The sequence below is a fragment of the Platalea leucorodia genome (genome assembly GCF_965183815.1).
Source record: "Platalea leucorodia genome assembly, chromosome: 23".
In the NCBI taxonomy this organism is placed as follows: Eukaryota; Metazoa; Chordata; class Aves; order Pelecaniformes; family Threskiornithidae; genus Platalea; species Platalea leucorodia.
Genome location: NC_138845.1, coordinates 3,336,164 through 3,353,750, shown reverse-complemented (window position 1 = coordinate 3,353,750; position 17,587 = coordinate 3,336,164). Strand labels below are relative to the sequence as shown.

The 17,587-nt window shown below is 50.6% G+C and overlaps 1 protein-coding gene across 1 annotated transcript; it reads right to left on the bottom strand.

Moving 5' to 3' along the window:
• Nucleotides 1-6,920: 6,920 nt before the first annotated feature.
• Nucleotides 6,921-13,419, bottom strand: LOC309600247 (keratin, type II cytoskeletal 75-like; the record flags this gene model as incomplete). The annotated part of the gene is made up of 9 exons (XM_082332385.1): nt 6,921-7,225; nt 7,352-7,386; nt 7,769-7,989; nt 8,472-8,597; nt 9,139-9,303; nt 9,605-9,700; nt 10,208-10,268; nt 12,016-12,230; nt 12,844-13,419. 9 exons carry the CDS (start codon nt 13,417-13,419, stop codon nt 6,921-6,923), a joined length of 1,800 nt encoding a protein of 599 aa, XP_082188511.1.
• Between the last annotated feature and the right edge of the window lie 4,168 nt (nt 13,420-17,587).

Below are 17,587 nucleotides of genomic sequence, written 5' to 3'. Positions count from 1 at the left end.
AATGGTTGTGCTAGTACCTCGGCTTTGAAGATTTGGACTTTGGTATTTTCATGGGATGGAAGCAAACAAACAAATGAAAAAAAAAAAAAAAAGAGGAGGAAAGATTGTGGGAATGGGAACTGCTTTGAATCCACTGGCTCTATGGAAATGGAGTGCTCCAGGGCTGTTCCCAACTCACAGTTTATAAACACGACGTAGTTTCCCAAAGGTTTAATCGGCTTTTTCAGCACTGCACATCTGAAAGTGTGATCCTGCCTGCTTGAATCCACTAGGAAAGTGCTCTACAGGATTCCCTCTGCCCAGATCTGGACACAGTAAGACATCCTGGATCCTTCCTTTCTCGGCCGCAGGTGCCAACACAGCCCTTTGCTTTGCATTCAGCGAGGCAAGCTGTTTGAGTAACACGTCGAATAGAAAAACGTGAAAAATAATTCATTTTGAGGGACAGCAAGTGTTTCTGGCCCTCATTGTGTTTCGAGTTGTTCAGGAAAAGATGATTCATACATAATTTATTTATACAAGAGAGTGAACTTGCAAACGTATCCCCCCCGAACAGCTTCCTCTCGTGTTATCGGCGAACCCGAGCAGCTGCTGGCTGCAGTACAGGAGTAACGTGGTATTGAGGAATCACCGCAGCGGAGGGGTGTTGTGCTTCGATCTGCCCCTGTCTTGCAAGGTGGCTGGGTAAAGGAAACTCCCAGAAATAGTTCGTGTCCCCGTTGTTTCCCCTGCTTGCTTTCAGATAGATTGCATTTGCAATGGAGTTTTTAAATGACGGGGGGATAAATAGCAATTGTTAGTTTATTTTGGTGTTTATTACAAGACTGAGCTTTTTATTGTAAGGAAGGGCTTAATCCTGCAATTTTTGCCCAGCGGGGCTATCTCATTGGGTCTGACTGTCTGCACATTTGCACCAGTGGGAGCTGGAAGTAAATGGATTGCAACCAACAAGTCTGCATCCAGAAGGCAGTGGATTATTGATCAGCCTTAGGGTTTTGCCCGCCGATCGACAGACGTCATGACTTGAATGCAGGAGATTGATTTCCCCCCCACAGAGCGTGCTTGATTCATATAGATGCAAGTCCCAGATAGCAAGATATTCAAAGGCAGATGCAAGTTGCCAGCCTTCTTAAATGCCTATGGCTCCTTTGGGAATTGCTCTTTCGGGTGCTATCCGTCTCACGTAACTTTGGCTATCTGCAAGCTTTTCTGTGTTCTTGTGTAGTCAGTGGAGATCACCACCAAATGGGAAATTCTCCCATCCCAAGGCAGATGGACGGAGAGGCCCCTGAAGATGGCTTTCCACCTTCACCACCACTACGTGGGTAGACCAGGTGGCTGACTCAGGGTGTGCAGAGTTAGCCAGGCTGAAACCCACCCTTGGTTACTAACAGCGTGATGCGTCAGTACTTTCCTTTTTCCCCTCAGGCTCCTTTTACATATGAAACTTGTCTTTTTTGGCTAAAGAATACGCCAGCTGCGTTGGAGTCCATTGTTAATAATAGTAATAATACAGCTCCTCCAACCAAGTAAAAAGAAATTAATTTCTTTCCATTTCACATTTGCACTAGGGTGGAGGTGATGCGGTTGTCACTCATCTGGAAGGAATTTGAGAGGTAATTACAAAAGGCAGAACTGTGAGCACAAGGAGCTGTAGCTACAGGTTTGGGGTATGGGGTGATGGCAAGGGGGGCCCCCACCCTGCTCTGTTGATGAAACACTGGGTTACCAGGTAGCTCCTGGGGGAGTATCTCCCATGCACCCTGCAGCTCCAGGCATGTAATGAATTTGCTGCAGATAGCTTGCTCTGATACGGACTTTTTCTCCTCCACCAGAAGATGATAATGCTTGTGCTCGCTCAAGCTGCTCTGTAGTTTTTCCTCCTAATCAAACAAAGGGAGCTGTGTTTGGGCAGGTCCCGCCGGGCGAGAGCCTCCCTGACATGGCAGAGGCCGTCTGCGAGGTTGAGCAGGCTCCAAAGCCTTTTTCTTCCCTTCCCCTCCTCATTTCTTCCTACCAGGCTGAGCAGAGGGGGCAGGCAGCAGCGGGTGCAAGTCCCAGACCAAGAGGCGGGAGATCCCTTTACACCATGCTGTAAACCTGGGAGTAAAGTCTTGGCTGAGTTTGGTTCTGACATCATGCTGATATCAAGGTAATAACTCTCCTTTGAGATTAGGAAAGTGAGTTCTGACTCTGTCAGGGCAATAAAGGCAACTCCAGCCCCTTTAGTGAGAAATTGGAACCATTTTCTGTGTACCCAGCCAGTGAACAGGGGCTACCTCCTACAGCTTTTCATCATCTCCTCTCCATCTCTCTGCACCGCTGCTCCTCTCCAGCATCCGCCTCGGAAGCCTTGGCGGGTGGTGGATGCCCTTTCTCAGACAAGGCTGGAATTTTTAGAAGTGCCGCTGTGTGTTTTGCTTGCAAAAATACATATATTTGTACAATAAGAGCGTGTCTTACTAACTTGGGTTGGTTCACCTGTGCTACCTAATCTCAGTTTAATTATCAGTAAAGTCAAGGCTGTAATTTACGTTAATTGCTTAAATTAAAGCCTTTGGGTTAAACTTGGGCTGCTAACCTAAATTCAAACCCTACTCATTTTGACCGTAATTTACTATTTCATCCCAAGTTAATGAAGTCCTGCTGGTCACCCTGAGCTTTTTCCATGGGGGACCCCACAACTCACAGCATCCCTGTGCTGTGGGGACGGGGACCTCTGAGAGACCTCCTGCGCGGGAGGCGAGTGTCCGTGAATCTCATTTCCCCAAGGGATGAATTAGGATGAACTCCTCAGAAGCTTTCCCATAGGTGTTGCCCCGTGATGGGTGTTGCAGTCCTTTGAGCCTGTTCCCAGCAGTATCTGGAGGCCAGTCAGCTATAACTACTAGATGACTTTGAAGTGTAGGTGTGACCTGCTTTCTCCAGATAATTGTTTTCTGTGCTAGCACAGAGACACCGATACAGCCCAGGGTTTTGGAATAACTTCGCCTTCATTATTGCTGTTGTTGCCAGATGCTTTATACAGAGCGGGGAGGTCTCATTTCCCCCGATGGCTTGAAAGAGCCCCTGACCTTAGGTGGGCATTAGCTGATACCCCCTTTATCCTATTCTGCCTGCAACACTGGTGCTGAGATGGTGGTACCCGAAAAAAGCTAAATATCCCAAATTGCGTTGTAACGCTTTCTGAGCCTATCCTTAATCCCTGCGTAGGGCTGCTGGGGCTGTGATCTCCACCGAGCTCCATGTGGAAAGCAAGGTCTTTCAACGCTGAAGGTTATTTCAGCAGTATTGTAGCATCTCATCCTTTCTCATGGCCCTAGGGTACGTCTTTTCTCACGATAAAGAAAGCCGAGCCCTGGAAGCAGTGTTGCTGGAAAGTCGCGGTGTTTCGGATCAGCTCTGTGCCTGCACGTAGCGTGTCCCTCAGCTCCATCCTGCACCGAGCGCTGCTCCTGGTTCGAGTTTCCTTGCAAAGAGCCGTAGCGCTTGTGTGAAGTTTAATTTCTCTCTATTAAAACAAATTGGATCTGCACAGTGCTATTCTCAGAGCTGGGAAGATAAACAAGGATTATTCATGTGTCCTGGAGAGCGTATCCAGTCACGGTGCACCAATTTTATGGGGCTTCATGTTTATTTACCATGCAGTGCTATATTGCACTGCACGTGAGCCCGGAGGTCCCCGCTGCTGTCCTGCGGCGCTTGGCATCGTGTGCAGCCGGACTCCGGTCTCCAGCCGCTCTGGGCAGCGGGATGTTGCTGCCCTGTTTAAATAGCAACGCTCGGACTGAACGTGCCTCGCAGATGGTAGCTGGGAATATTGTTCCGCTGCTGGTTTTGCTGCGTGCTGTGTTACCTTCCCTGCAGCCATTTCGTGTCTTCTTTCATTTGCAGGCTGCGTAAAGCATTTGCAAATTAAAACAAAATAATTCTCTTTGATGAAAATTCCGCTTTTGAGTCAAAAAGCTGCAAAGTGACATTTGGGAAATGTTAAGGGGAGATGTTTCAGCATTCCAGAGACGAGATCATTCCCATAGGAAATGCTGAAATTAAATGTTGGTTTTAAAAAAATATTTCACCTCATGTTTAAGTTGCCAGCTGGCATTACTTGTCAAGTTTGACTTGCATATGTGAGTTTTCCAGGTCTCTGCAAATCAGAAGATGACTTCTTGCATCTGCTGTCTGCTTTCTCAGAGAAGAGGTGCCAGGGTGGGTTCTGAAAACACTTCCAGGGAAACAGAAAAGAGACCGATAGCTGCTCAGTGCTTTTTTTGCCTCGGTAGCATCCTCACCCTCAGACCGCAGGAGAAGGACCCGACAGCAGCCGGTGGCCCCGGACCGACGGAGGCTGCAGAGATGCCCAGGTACCGCGCGGGTGGGTCAGGGCTCGGCGGCGCGGCTCACAAACAAGTTTCACGGAGGGTTCGGTGGTGGTGGCGGCCCACGTGTTGATGCGGCTGATGGCACAGCAACATGTTGTGCACACTTCTGTTAAAAAACAACCAAACCAAAACAAACTTATATTTGACATTTTCAATAATTAAAAAAAAAAAAAAACCAAAACACAACAAAATATAGTTTAGCAACAGTAGCCTGGTTGGGATGCTGTGCCTGTTACAAATGCCTCTGCTTTGCAAACTTTACTCTGTTTCCTTAAAACAGTCTAAGAAACAAGGTCAGGTGCTTGAAAACGGATGCAAACTGTTAAATGAACGAAGCCCAACCCGTTCACCCTTCACAAAACCTCCTCTGGTGCAAGCGGGCTGCCGCGGCTTTCCAAAGCCACCATTTCCTTGCCCCTTCCCACGCGCTGGAGGGGAGACTGGTGGGTGTGAGCCCCACCCCGGCCCCACCGTAGGACCTTCGAGCCCTTGCAGGGTGGCACCATGCCTTTCTCTTGCTCTGGGTCCCCACCTGCTGGAGACACCATGCTGGATTGTCCGGTGCTTGCACAGCTCTGCGCAGCAAGATGGGTGTGCGGGGCCCCGTTGACTCAGGAGCTCGGAGGTATTTCCCTGCGGTGAGCGCGCTGGCACGCCGTGCATGAGGTGCTTTTGCCTTGCGGACATGGCTGATGCCCTCCTCTCCTCTCGCTCCCTGGGGTCCTGCCTGGGTGCACCCCCAGTTGGAGTTTGCAGGGGATGAGGGGTGGGCTGGTGGACACCAACCAGTCTCCTTTTGGGACCGGCGTCCCCAAGGGGCTGCGGATCCGTCCTCATCTCCTCCCCTCCTTCCCTGGCCCCTTTCCTCACCCTTGGTTCATCCTCCAGCTCCTGCCTTTGGGGCTGGCTTCCCACCTCACCCCGTGCTTCCCAGTCACTCCTGCCAGGATTTGCGCCTGGTCCTGCAGCCTGGCAGGGAGCAAGAGCCAGGGGATGCCCACGGAGCCACAGGAGGGAGCCCGGGAACAGCGTGGGAGCCTGACTGAAACCCTCTGTCCAGGCAGGTCTTTGAAACCTCCCCTGGGGGCTGGATGGCAGTTGGGAGGCCGGGTGCTGCGGGCACCCTGGAAGACCTCAGGTTGATTCAAAATGAAGGTGAGACCCCAAAACAGCCCTTCCAGAGGAGCAGCCGGGATATTTAGTGAGGTATTTGCCTGTGCTAGGGAAACCTCGATGTGCAAACACTGCACATGCAGATATTGGGCGCTTTGCCCTGTGTCCACCCCTCTTTGCTAGTGCTGCCCTCCCTCCAGGTGCTCTCTCTGGTTAGGGCGATGTTTGGCTGCTCCATTCCCCTCCCTGTTTGATGCCGTTCCCGCCGTGTCCTTGCCGTAGTGCTGATGCCAGAGCTGGGCTCCTCTGCCGTAAGATTTCCTCCTGTTTGCCTTAACGGCCGGGCTGAGCCGTGCCCCACGTGTGCTAACTCGTGAATCCCAGCTAAACCTTTGGGAATCACCCGCCTTTTCCCACTCCCCTGCCCTTTCTCGCTCCTGCAGTGACGGGCAGAAAGGGCAGCTTTGCAGTTAACCACCGTGGTGGGATTCATCCAGCTTTTGGCTCAGCCCTGAGGCAGCTTTTCCTCCCCGTGCCTCAGTTCTCCGTCCATCCCACCCTTCTTTCCACGCTCCCCAGCCTGTCCCAGAGCCAGGCCAGAGCCTGAGTCCTAAAACTGAGGTTTTTTTCCTGGAGGCAACGATCCTTTCTCATAAACTGCCTACAGAGAGTCCCCACTGCATCTGGGGCACAGCACACATCCATACCCAGATCAGCAGAGAAGAAAAGCCAAAAAAAGGCAGATTTTAAAAATGACAGATGCTCTTTATTGGACCATACAGTATGGTAGGCTTGGGAGTGAAGAGGCTGTAGCCATGAGGGCAAAGAGTTAGAAATCAGTGTGGCAATTCATGTACACAGAAAGCAATAACCTTTCCCACGGGTGCCTGAGAAAACAGAAGGGGCTGGAAAAATCTTTACTTGCAGACAAAACATTTGGAGATTGTAACACGTGGCAGAGGCTTTTAGAGCATTTTGGAGCTATTTTCATTGCTGAGGACCCAGGACGGTGGTTTCACAAGGCTGTCACCCTCATTTTAGGACGAATGCAATGAATGTGCGTGGCCGAGCGCGGCTGTCCCCGTTCAGCAAAGTGCTTCCACTTCGCTTTAAACGCGTGGCTCCAGGGGGAGAACAAGGGAAGAGCAAGGACTGTGCTGAAAGAGGGCCACCACCGGGGTCCACGGCGGCTCTCCAAAGCCCTGTCAGTGACCTGTTACAACCTATGCTTTAGCCAAAGGTGCTCCAGGTTCTCGCGGTGGGGTCCTGGTCTCCCCCCGCTGCCCAAAAGGTGGAGGGTGAAGGACGGAGGAAGGAGAGGGTCTAGCGCAGCTATTTACACCATTGATTTCGTAGGGCAGCACTTGCTTTCGGAAGGCAGGAAACATGTCGTCGTCTGCGCGGGGGGCCCCGTGCTTGCCATCCTTATCTGATGGACTTTTTGCTAGTGGTGGTCTTGGAAACGATCTTCACGCTGCCTCCTGTGCCTCCTGTGCTGTAGCTGATGCCTCGGCTGCTCCCGGAGCTGAAGGCGCTGCCTCCGCCATAGCCGAGCCCCCCGCCGAACCCTCCGCTCCCGCCTCCGAAGCCGCCACTGCCGCCGCCGCTGACACTGCTCATGCTGTAGCTGCCGCCGCCGCCGCCGCCTCCCATGCTGAGACCTCCGCCCATGCCGAGACCTCCGCCCATGCCACCGCCGTAGCCCATCCCACTCGAGCTGCTGACCACGGCTGCGGGGAGACACAGCGCACACCCGCTTTAGGGTCCTGCCGGTTGCCCAAGGTGGGGGGACCTGCACCACCACCCCTGCCGCAGGGCGGGGAGTGAGCAAGGGCGGAAGGGGGGGAGATACTTACAGACGCTCACGGCTCCGACTCCCTCTCCGGCAAGCCTGTTGGGAAAGGGAAAAGTAAGCAATAATGTCAAAGGACAGACAAGCTGTAACATTAGCCACTGGGACCATCTAATTAGACTCTTGTGGCCTTCAGTAGGGGCTGTCCTCTGGTGGGGTATGTCTGCATCACAGGTGAAAGGTGATATTGCTCATTTTTCTTAGTGCGGCATGTTCCAAGAGCTGGAGAAACTCATCTTTTCCTAGAAAGCTCACAATTCAAAGTATCCCTCTCTCTGCTCTTGTTTTAAATCTTGGTGCTCTTTTACGTCTTCACCAACTTGGTCCTCCAGCCCGTTGGGGCGAGCTCTCTCTTTGAACCCAAGGAGATGTGCCCTGCTCTGAAGAGCAGCACACGACAGGTCCATGTGCTTGTCCTCACCTGCTCTCCTCTCCCTCCAGCAGCTTTCTGTAGGTCGCGATCTCGATGTCCAGGGCCAGCTTGACGTTCATCAGCTCCTGGTACTCGCGGAGCTGCCGGGCCAGGTCAGCCTTAGCCTTCTGCAGAGCATCCTCCAGCTCGGACAGTTTGGCCTTGGCATCCTTGAGGGCCAGCTCCCCGCGCTCCTCTGCCTCAGCGATGGCCGCTTGGAGGTTGGCACACTAAAAGCAAGGGAAACAGAGAGTTGTTTATCTTGGGCTACCCCAAACCGCTCTCCTGAGTATTGCTATGGTATTGTAGATACTGGCTCCCAACATGGCACTGAGAGCTCCTGATGGGCCACTGGGAAGGTGCCATAGGGTGGGGAACTGGGGAGCTGCAGCCATAATCCTGTCCCCCAAGAAAAGGAGAGACATCTGCATCTCTTTGCTTTGCTGCACACCTTTGCTGGGGTGGCTTAGTAGCTCACATCTTGCTTGCCCAGCAAGAAAGCAGCTATCACAGCACATCCTTGCACTGAGGGGCCTTCTCTGGTGGGCAGAGAGAGAGGTGGCCATGCCCTCTTTAATGCAGGGGAGGAAGCCTGGACTTCCAGCCCCACTCCAATGCCAGGAGCTGGCTCTTTCTGCTGTGCCTGGCCACCATCACCTCCTACCTGCCCTCCACCATGCAGCAGCTGCTCTGCAGGAGCATCCCCTCCTACCTGTTTCTTCACGCTCTCGATCTCGTTCCGCAGCCTCTGGACCATCCGGTTGATCTCCGAAATTTCTATCTTGGTGTTACGCAGGTCGTCACCGTGCCGCCCGGCGGAGACCTGGAGTTCCTCATACTGATAGGTAGAAAGGAGGAGAGCGCTGGTTAGGCACCACGGGGCTCAGAGAAGGGTGAGGGGACTTCAGGGCACAAAGTGCAGGTCTGGATGCAGGTTAAGGGTGGGGGACAACATTCTTCTGAGCAACCTGCCTGTGGAGTAACAGCATTTGCCCTTAGTTATCAATATATGCTAGGGCAGCAGCTATTGCATTGCATAGAGCACCTACGGGTTGTCACCTACTGTTAAGAACCTGGAAGGGAAAGAGGAGTGCTCTGTGTCTAAGGCAGATCTACCGGTGACTCCTTGTGAGCCCAGGGTCAAGGCATTTAAGCATCTTGGCCCTTGGTTTCACCACAAAGAATATAAGGCTGGTCAAGAGTACCGGTCCACAAGCGAACACTGGGGATCTGTATGCAAGAGCCTATTGCAAGACGCACAGAAAATAAATTAATCTCTGGTGTAATGCGGTGATCCTTCCTCTGTTAGTCCTGCCTCCCATCAGCTAGTGTGATGCCACGTGAATCACAGAGATCAGTCTGCCGTTCTGGTTACCCACCTTGTTTTGGTACCAAGCCTCAGCCTCAGCCCGGCTCCGGTTGGCGATGTCCTCGTACTGCGCTTTGACCTCTGCAATGATGCTGTTGAGGTCCAAGTTACGGTTGTTGTCCATGGACAGGACCACAGAGGTGTCAGATACTTGCTGCTGCATCTGGGACAATTCCTGCAGAAGATGATACAAAAAATTAAGTTAACGGTCTGGTATCTGGGGTGGAAACCGTGCAGAGAAGAGGTGGCTTGGGAACCCTCTCCGCCAAGCCATTTTCTTGCATTTCCCCCTGCTCTGTCTCTAACGATCCACCCTTTTCTATCTTATGCCTGCATTGTAACTCCAAAAAGGCAGTGACTACCCTCTCTTCTACTGCTGTACAGCACTGAGCATGGTGGCCGGAGCTCCAGGGCATGGAGAGCCGTACAGCAGGGAGCTGTGGAGGACGCTCTCGTGGGGAGAGCTGAGGGCTTACCGCTTCGTAGAGAGCTCTCAGGAAGTTAATTTCATCTGCCAGTGCATCTGCTTTGGCCTGCAGCTCGACCTTGTTCATGTAAGCGCCATCCACATCCTAAAGAAAAGAAAACCAAAGACTTCTGATGAAACCACAAGCCAAAGGGGCTTCAGGACAGTGGGACCATCTCTCTGCTTCCAAGTCTGTTATTCTTCAGGCTTGTTTTTATATTGCTATGATCAAGGTATTTTTTTTAATGTAATGTTGGACATTTACTGTGAGCCAGAACCAGATTCTTGGGCAGAAGGCAAAGCTCTGACTCATGGGCAGGTGACCCAAGACAGAGTTGAACTCAGCCACAGGAGGCCAGATGGTTTGCAACTGCAACCGGAGGAGCTATCTTCAGAAAACAGGGCAGCTCCATCGGCACGGAGAAGGTTATGCCCATTCGTTGCCTCAGGAGGACCCAGCCCATACTTACACCACACTTGCTCCTACACGTGCCAACATCATAGCCTGACCCAGCCATGAGGTTGGAGGACCCCAGCTCCCATGAGCTTTGCCTGAGCTCTGTGCATGCCCAGTTAATTTCATTGTCCGTCCCATAACTCCCAGTTCACTCACCTTCTTGAGGACCACGAACTCGTTCTCTGCCCCAGTGCGCCGGTTGATCTCGTCTTCATATCTGTTAGGATAAAAGAGTGAGAGGGTTTTGGTGGAAATGAAGAGCAAAGCCAGCATGGGAAGCGGAGATGGGACCACTCCGGTCCCCAGTCATTAGTCGTGGCTCACAGATCTGTTCCTTACTCCCACCTGTTTCCAGTCCAGAGCAGATGCCGAGCAAATGATTACTGACTCCGAGCCTGCAAGGCTCCATGGTGTGAGTAGTCTCAGCTAAAATTAATAGCTTTTAATCCCTGCCCTTAAAGTCAAGCTCATACATAAATGTGTGCAGGATCAGAGCCCGTTTCGGTAGGAGGCAGGAGCAGGTATTCTTGGTGACCTTTGCCCAAAGCAAAGTTATGCAAAAGGCTTTCAACGAACCTGCATTGCAATGTCTACAAATATATAATAATGTAACAATCTGATATTTGATATTATAATAATGCTAATGGCTCTCAATAACCCACTGCAGCATTTAATTAAAAAAAAAGACGTCTGTGATTCTTTAGCCGTGGTTGTGCAAGAGCAGATCATTATGCCTCAGACTATGTTTCTGTGGAACTTTTTATGGCTCTGAGCAACATCCTCTCATCAGATAATCAGGGCAGGGCTTAGTTAGAAAGTAGACAGAACATGTAGGCTGTTGAGGCAAAGACCTGGATTTTAAAGGCAGGTTTGTGCCAGTCCTCTAACCAATATTGGCAGAGATATCCCTGCAGATGGGTCTCTGAGCGGACACGGGAAGAAATCGAAATTAGCCAGTGGACTGCGAACCAAGTCTAGACTTGAAATAAAATGCATTCTCTTTCCCAGGCAGTAGCTCCAAAATCCAGACGATATCATTTGGCATTTTGGGCCTGATCAGTATTTCTAAAAGCCTGTAATACGTATAGAGACCTGAAATGCACCCAAGTACGACATACCAGAAGCTATGTCAGTCCATCCTGTTAGCTCTAAGTGCCATCTCACCGTCCGTCCCCCCCAAAAATCTGTCTCTTCACATGCTTAACTATCTAATATAAACATATTTCAGGCCTCCAGGGTGTTTTTCTCAAATGTGCACTTGGCCAGATCTGATTGAATAAGTGAGAGATTGTTCTCGCCAGACTACAGACAAATAAAAATGAACGGCCTCGCCTAAAAAAACCACCTAAATGTCCCTTATAGCCAGCAGACACCAGCTGGCATGCCCTTACAACGATTCATCCCGCCTCCGCTGGACACCTTATCTCAGGATGGGATTAATTGCCTCCCCAGGGAAATCGTTTTCTTTGACCACGGTCAGAGAAAATCGCTGAGCATCTTTCAGGTGATCGGAGCCGAGCGAGACCGAGCGCACGCAGGTCGCCTGGGGCCCTCTGGAAAGGCTGGGATTTCCTTTGCAAAAAGAGAAATGGGGGATTTTGGAGCTGGCAGTTTATGGCTCTGTTTCATTCCCTTTTTGCATGTCCATCATACTCATGAGTTACACGTTTTTCTGTCTCCAGGTGTATTATTTTGCGAGACTCAAGGGATCAGACTGTGTCCTCTGTTACACCGGAGCAGCGTCCCACGGGTGCATGAATTCTGTGCTAAATGCTGATCCTGCACATAAGAAATCTGGCTTAACTAGAGGTAATTCTGAGATGAAGTTTTGCTTTTATGTGTTAATTTTGCAAACTGGAAGAGGAACCCAGTGCAAACACAAGGTGTGCACCAGCGAGCATGAACCGCCTGCCCTGATTTTCCCTGCCTGTTAATCACTTATGCTACAGAGCACGATTTCTTACTTGTTCTTAAAGTCTTCCACCATGTCCTGCATGTTCCTCAGTTCAGAGTCCAACCTTCCCCTCTCTCCCATAAGACTGTCCAGCTGCCGTCTGAGGTTGTTGATGTAGGCTTCAAAAAGGGGCTCGAGGGACTTCCTGGTGACTGTGTGACCTTGCTCTTGGAGGAGGCTCCACTTGGTCTCCAGCACTTTGTTCTGCTGCTCCAAAAAGCGCACCTGGGGAGAAACAAAAAACAGGGACATGCTGAAGCCCATGCGAACAATGCACAAAAACCCCCACTGCCAGGAAAAGGAGGGATGGTTCCACACAGACAGAAAACAACAAGAGATGCTGGGACAATCGGGGGGAAATTATTAGGATCTTCCTAATGTAAGGCACCAGATTCTCAAAAGTATCAAAAGCAGCTAAGGTGTTTAGCAAGATTTTTCGAGAGCTATTAAGTAGGCCAAACACATGTATTTGCGACTTTAGGTGTTTCTCCCCCCACTAGGTGCTCAGCCCACCTTACTGGTTTAAGTTGGTGTTATCCTGTGGAGTTGTGTAGAGCTTTGCCATTTTACAAACAGTAGCAGATCCATCCAGCCCCCAGGATGTTTTTTTTTACAGGGAGGAGGGGGATTTACTTTATCCATAAAATAAGGTGCTGAAAAACTCATCCTTGCAAAGAGGAAACATAAGACGGTTCTTAGTTTTCAGCCAAGCCCATGCTGTTTGTCGGCTGGGATTAGTTCAGGCAAGCCCCTAAATCCAAGGGAAATTTCTTCCTGTTGTTCTTTCCCGAGGCAACTGAAAACATGCATGGGTTGATGTTTAAGACCAAACTCTCACCTTGTCGATGAAGGAGGCAAATTTGTTGTTGAGGGTCTTGATCTGCTCCCGCTCCTGTGTTCGCACCTTCTGGATTTCTGGGTCGATATCCAGCTTGAGGGGGGCCAGGAGGCTCTGGTTGACGGTCACTTCTTGGATGCCACCAGGTGGGCAAACAGGGAACCCTCGACCACCAAATCCGGGACCTCCCAGCCCAAATCCACTGCCCAGCCCATAGCCGCCACCACCACCAGCTCCTCCTAAGCCAAAACCAGCGCCTGCTCCACCACCATAGCCAAGACCAAAGCCAGCTCCTCCACCAAAGCTGTATCCACCACCGGCTCCGCTCCGTAGACCTCCACCAACTGAGCTGTAGGAAATTCTTTTGTTTCCACCTATGTTATAGAGACTTCTGCTGCCGAAGCCACCACCAGCTCCATAGCCTCCTCCACCTCCGGCTCTTCCTCCTCCAACTCTGGAGACAGAGACAGAGCTAAAACTGCTTCTGGTACCACCGCCACCTCCTACGATAGCAGAGCCTGAGCTAAAGCCCCTCATGCCCCCTCCAGTAGATGATCTGAAAGAGATCCGACTCATGGTTGCTTGTTCAATTGGAAATGCAAAGAGCAGGAGAGGGGAAAAAAAAAGGCTGGTGAATAAAAGCTGCGCAGCAGGGAAAGAGCAGAGGGCAATGGAGACAGAAACCCCTGTGATGGGAGAGCTTTGGAGCCTCCTCTTTTATCTGCTTGGAAAACTTGGCACGGGAATTCAGAACTTGACGTGCCTTGCAGCAACTTGCCTTGTCAAACACACCTAGGCTACAGCGAGGCGCTGAAAAATGCATTGTTTGCAGGCAAGAAAGTAACGGAGTGAGGGAGCTCCCCCCTCTACCAAAGCCTGCCGCTCTGAGTCATGAAATTAGAATTGAATGGGAGGACTCGCTGAGGTCTACGCTCAGGAGCAGGACGCAACACGATTCTCCCGAGACCCTGGGAGCCGGTTTTCCTTAGGCGAGCCAAGGGCTCGCTCTGAGGAAGGTTCCTTGCGCTGAAGCTTTTGCAAGGTGAAGTTTAGGGTTTAACATGTTGCCCAGCAAACAGGGCAGCATAAATAGGGGCTTTTCTGAGGCTGCCAGCTCTGGGACTGGACCTGCACCTCCTGGTATTGGCTTGGGAAAGCTGGGGCTGAAGGTGGTTTTACTTATCAGTGCAGCTTTTTTGATTTCTCTCAGAAAAGGCATCTAAATGATCATGGGCTTGCAGAGAATAGCTGAGTGGCAGTTGTCTCGTGGCAGTATTTTCTGGGATCTTACCAAAAAAATTGTCTCCCCTTATTGCAGGGGAAACTGAGAAATTAGGTAGCACGGCTTTCAAAGGCAGCAAGTAAATCCCTTTTCCAAAATACCTTCAAATTACATTAAATAGTACTACGAGACTTATAAAATAGTTATTAAAAAGATGCTTGAAATGATTGCTCTTCTTTTGAACCTCCTTGTCAGGCTCAGGGTTCAAAAGCTCCCTGTGAAGTGGTATTTTTATCACTTTTTATCACATGTCATTGCTGGCTCTCCAAGACGGTCTGTGAAGGGGAATTCGCCGGCTTTTCTTCCAGCTCTCTCCCACCCCCGCCTTCACTCTGCTGAGATCATTCAGCCCCTGAGGAAGATTTTTCTAAAATAGCCTTTGCCCCTTGATCTTGGGCTCTCGGGTGAACCCTTGCCCAGGAGCTTCAATCCCCCCCGGCGCGGCTGGGTTGTGCTTTAGGATGGCGTAAAGGCAGGAGAGCCAGGGACCTCTTCTCTTGTGTCCATGAAGAGCTGGACACAGGTTACAAGAGAAAATATCTCCTCCCTCCTGCCCAAAACTACTCCTGCAGATCAGACTCTGCCCAGCCGCATCCTTGTGCCACGAGGGCTGCCCACCTCGGACGTGTTATCTGTCAGATAAAATAATAGTGCAAGGCAGAGATGAAACCCCGAGCGGCTAAATCACAAAGATTCTCGAAATCGGCTACGTGAGCAATAAGTACAGGAGCGTAATCCAAAATGAGCGGCTTAAGGGTATCTGCTGCACCTCATAGCTTGTTTCTGTTGATGTGTTTCCAACTGCCGTTTTCTCTGTCTGGGAACTTGAAAGAACCTGAGCAGAAGGGTTGGGTTGGTTTGGTTTTTTTTTTATTTATTTTTATTTTTTTTCTCATTGCAATCAGAAAAAGCCAGCGCTCCCAACTATCATCTCCTGCAAGCACTCCTGTCACTGCTTATTGCCAATAGCGTGAGTCACCGGCACCCGCAGCGCCTTCGGGCGAGCTATCGGGAAGCCGATCCTTGGAAGCCGATCCTTGGACGGGGTGTTGCAAGGCACCCTCCCGCTGAAAGGGAGGCGGCTGGGCGGTAGCAAGGGGGTGCTCTCGCCTCGGGAGTGGAGACGTGGGAACCTCCTGGGTGCTGGAAACGCAGAGTTTCGCAGGGAAAACTTGCACCCATGCTCACACATCCAGAAGCAACGACCCCCCCATTTCACAGGCGATGCACAGCGGCAGGTAACCTCCATAACACCACCACTGGGGTTATGCTGATATTGAAAATAAATAAATTCTGTTACAAGCATGGCAGATGTACGGAGATTTGCTTTCCTAAGCCTGCAGATGTGAACTGGCACATGTGTGGGTCCTGTGGAGGGGGCCAGGCAGGGAGCCTGCCTTCGACTTCCAAAAAGCTATGCAAAGTCACACCTGGGAACCGGAGCACAGGCTGCAAATGCTTTAATTAAAGCAAAGAGAAAGGATTCACGTTGAAGGCAGTCATTACCTCCCCAGCTCTTCTAGGAAAGCCTGTTGCTGCAGACAACGGTAATTAAGTGGAATATTACAAAGGATCTGGAAGAGTAAACCAAATGATTTTTTAGGCACCAAAACAAGGAAAATGCTTGCAGTATCTCGCAGTCCCACACAGTTTCCTTGCTTGGCTTCTGTCGCTCATGTGCACGGTCCTCCTGAAGCTGCCGTGGGCCGCAGGCGGGCTGTGTTTGCCCCCTCAGAGGGGAAGGTTGCCCGCAGGGAGGATGGCAATCTGGGAGGCAGGATTTGCTGCAGAGGGGCTGCCTGGGGGGGTTCAGGCACCGCTGGGGGTGGCGGGTGGGCAGGGGATGCAGCGCAAAGGGAGGAGGAACGGGGCCAGCCGAGATGTTTGCAGGAGCTCAGCTGCCTGTGAGCCCCGCTTTTGGATTCTGTTATTTGCTTTTGTTTCAGCGCAGGCTGGAAGAAAGACATTCAAAACTTTTAAGGTTAGTTCAGGTTAGGTTGTCATTAGCTGTATTAATTCCTCACACCCGTGCCGTGTAATTCAGCGTTCACACAGGCGAGTACCGAAATCGAGGTGACTCAGAGTTTATTTTTAACCTTCGCTGATTTTTGGCCTGTCTGCAGCATCCTCCGACAGCGGGGACCGAGGCGTTGGGTTTTGTCCCCAGACTTTGGTCTTTCTTCGTGCGGCTCCTTTGGTTTTCTGGGTGAAGGGAGATTTGATGCTCCCGTGTTTGGGTGCATCTGGGTTTCAGTGAGGTTTTGCTGAAGCGGTTGTGAGCGTCTGCTGTGAAGCTGCGGGGCTGGCGTGTACTTGCTTGCTCTTCCCCGTTTGCTGCGCTGAGTTATGTAAAGCCGGGATGTTGAGAGGTCAGGGAAGAGCGAAGCGTCTGACTCTTTGAAATGCAATAAGGTGTGAGGGTTTGTCTGAGGGCTTTGGGTTTTTTTCCTTTTTTCTTTTTTATTCTTTTGCAATGACGGCTGACCAAAATACCTGCATCGGTTGGTGAGTTGCTCTGCTCCAGCTCACCGAAACCCATCCTCAATCTAGATCCTCCTGATAAAATCCTCCCCCAGAGCCCTGTAGATGCTTGGTTTTGCTACGTCTTTTTAAGAAAACAAAAATTAAATACTGGGGTTTTGCCTGAGCTAGCAGAGCTGTGCAAAACACTCCCTTCCACGGAAGAAAGGCTTTTGGATTAACCCCAATCATATGTTAAGAAATGAACGGTGATTAGGGTTTTTTTTGTCACTTAATGGGTAAACCCCCACCCTCTTCCTCCTCCTCTTTTCTCTGATTCTTCAATTTGTTTTGGGACAACCGAGTTCAAGCTTTTCATTATAATTTTATCAGAATTTTGTAACTTTTCCCCCAAAGTAAAGCAAAAGCCCCCTCCAGCTCACTCTGCTGAAGGTTGGGAATATGTCATGCTACTGGTTCTGGTTTAGAATAAAAAGAGGGAGGAACAAATAAATTACAATCCAGTTTTATTGGACACGTTCCAAAAAGAAAGAGGAAGGAAAACACAGCGTCCTTTCACTATCATGGAAGTATAAAAAGCTGCAATTTTCTTTTTTAATGGTACGTTCACAACAATAAAAAGACATGGTGGAAGGCTAGAGGGGTAAACTCCATCAGAAAGGGGAAAGTAGATTTGGGGCACTGGCGTGCCTTTGGGCTCCTGCTCCCGATTGCCTCATTTCCCACGTGCTGGGCTGAAACCTGACTGCGCTTTTCAATTTACCAAATGTCTTTCTTTTGGCAGAGAAACCCACACGTAGCGGAGATGCTGAAATACCCCCAGGAGCAGTGCGGACATGGCCCTTCAGGCCCTTTTTTTCAGTGTAATTTTCACCGTCTCAGACTTTCACCTTGACTGCTGCTACCAAGACAGTGGGGAAGGTCGGTGAGACTTGGACTCTTGGATGATTTTGGCATTTTTTAAGCCATTCCCACAAAACC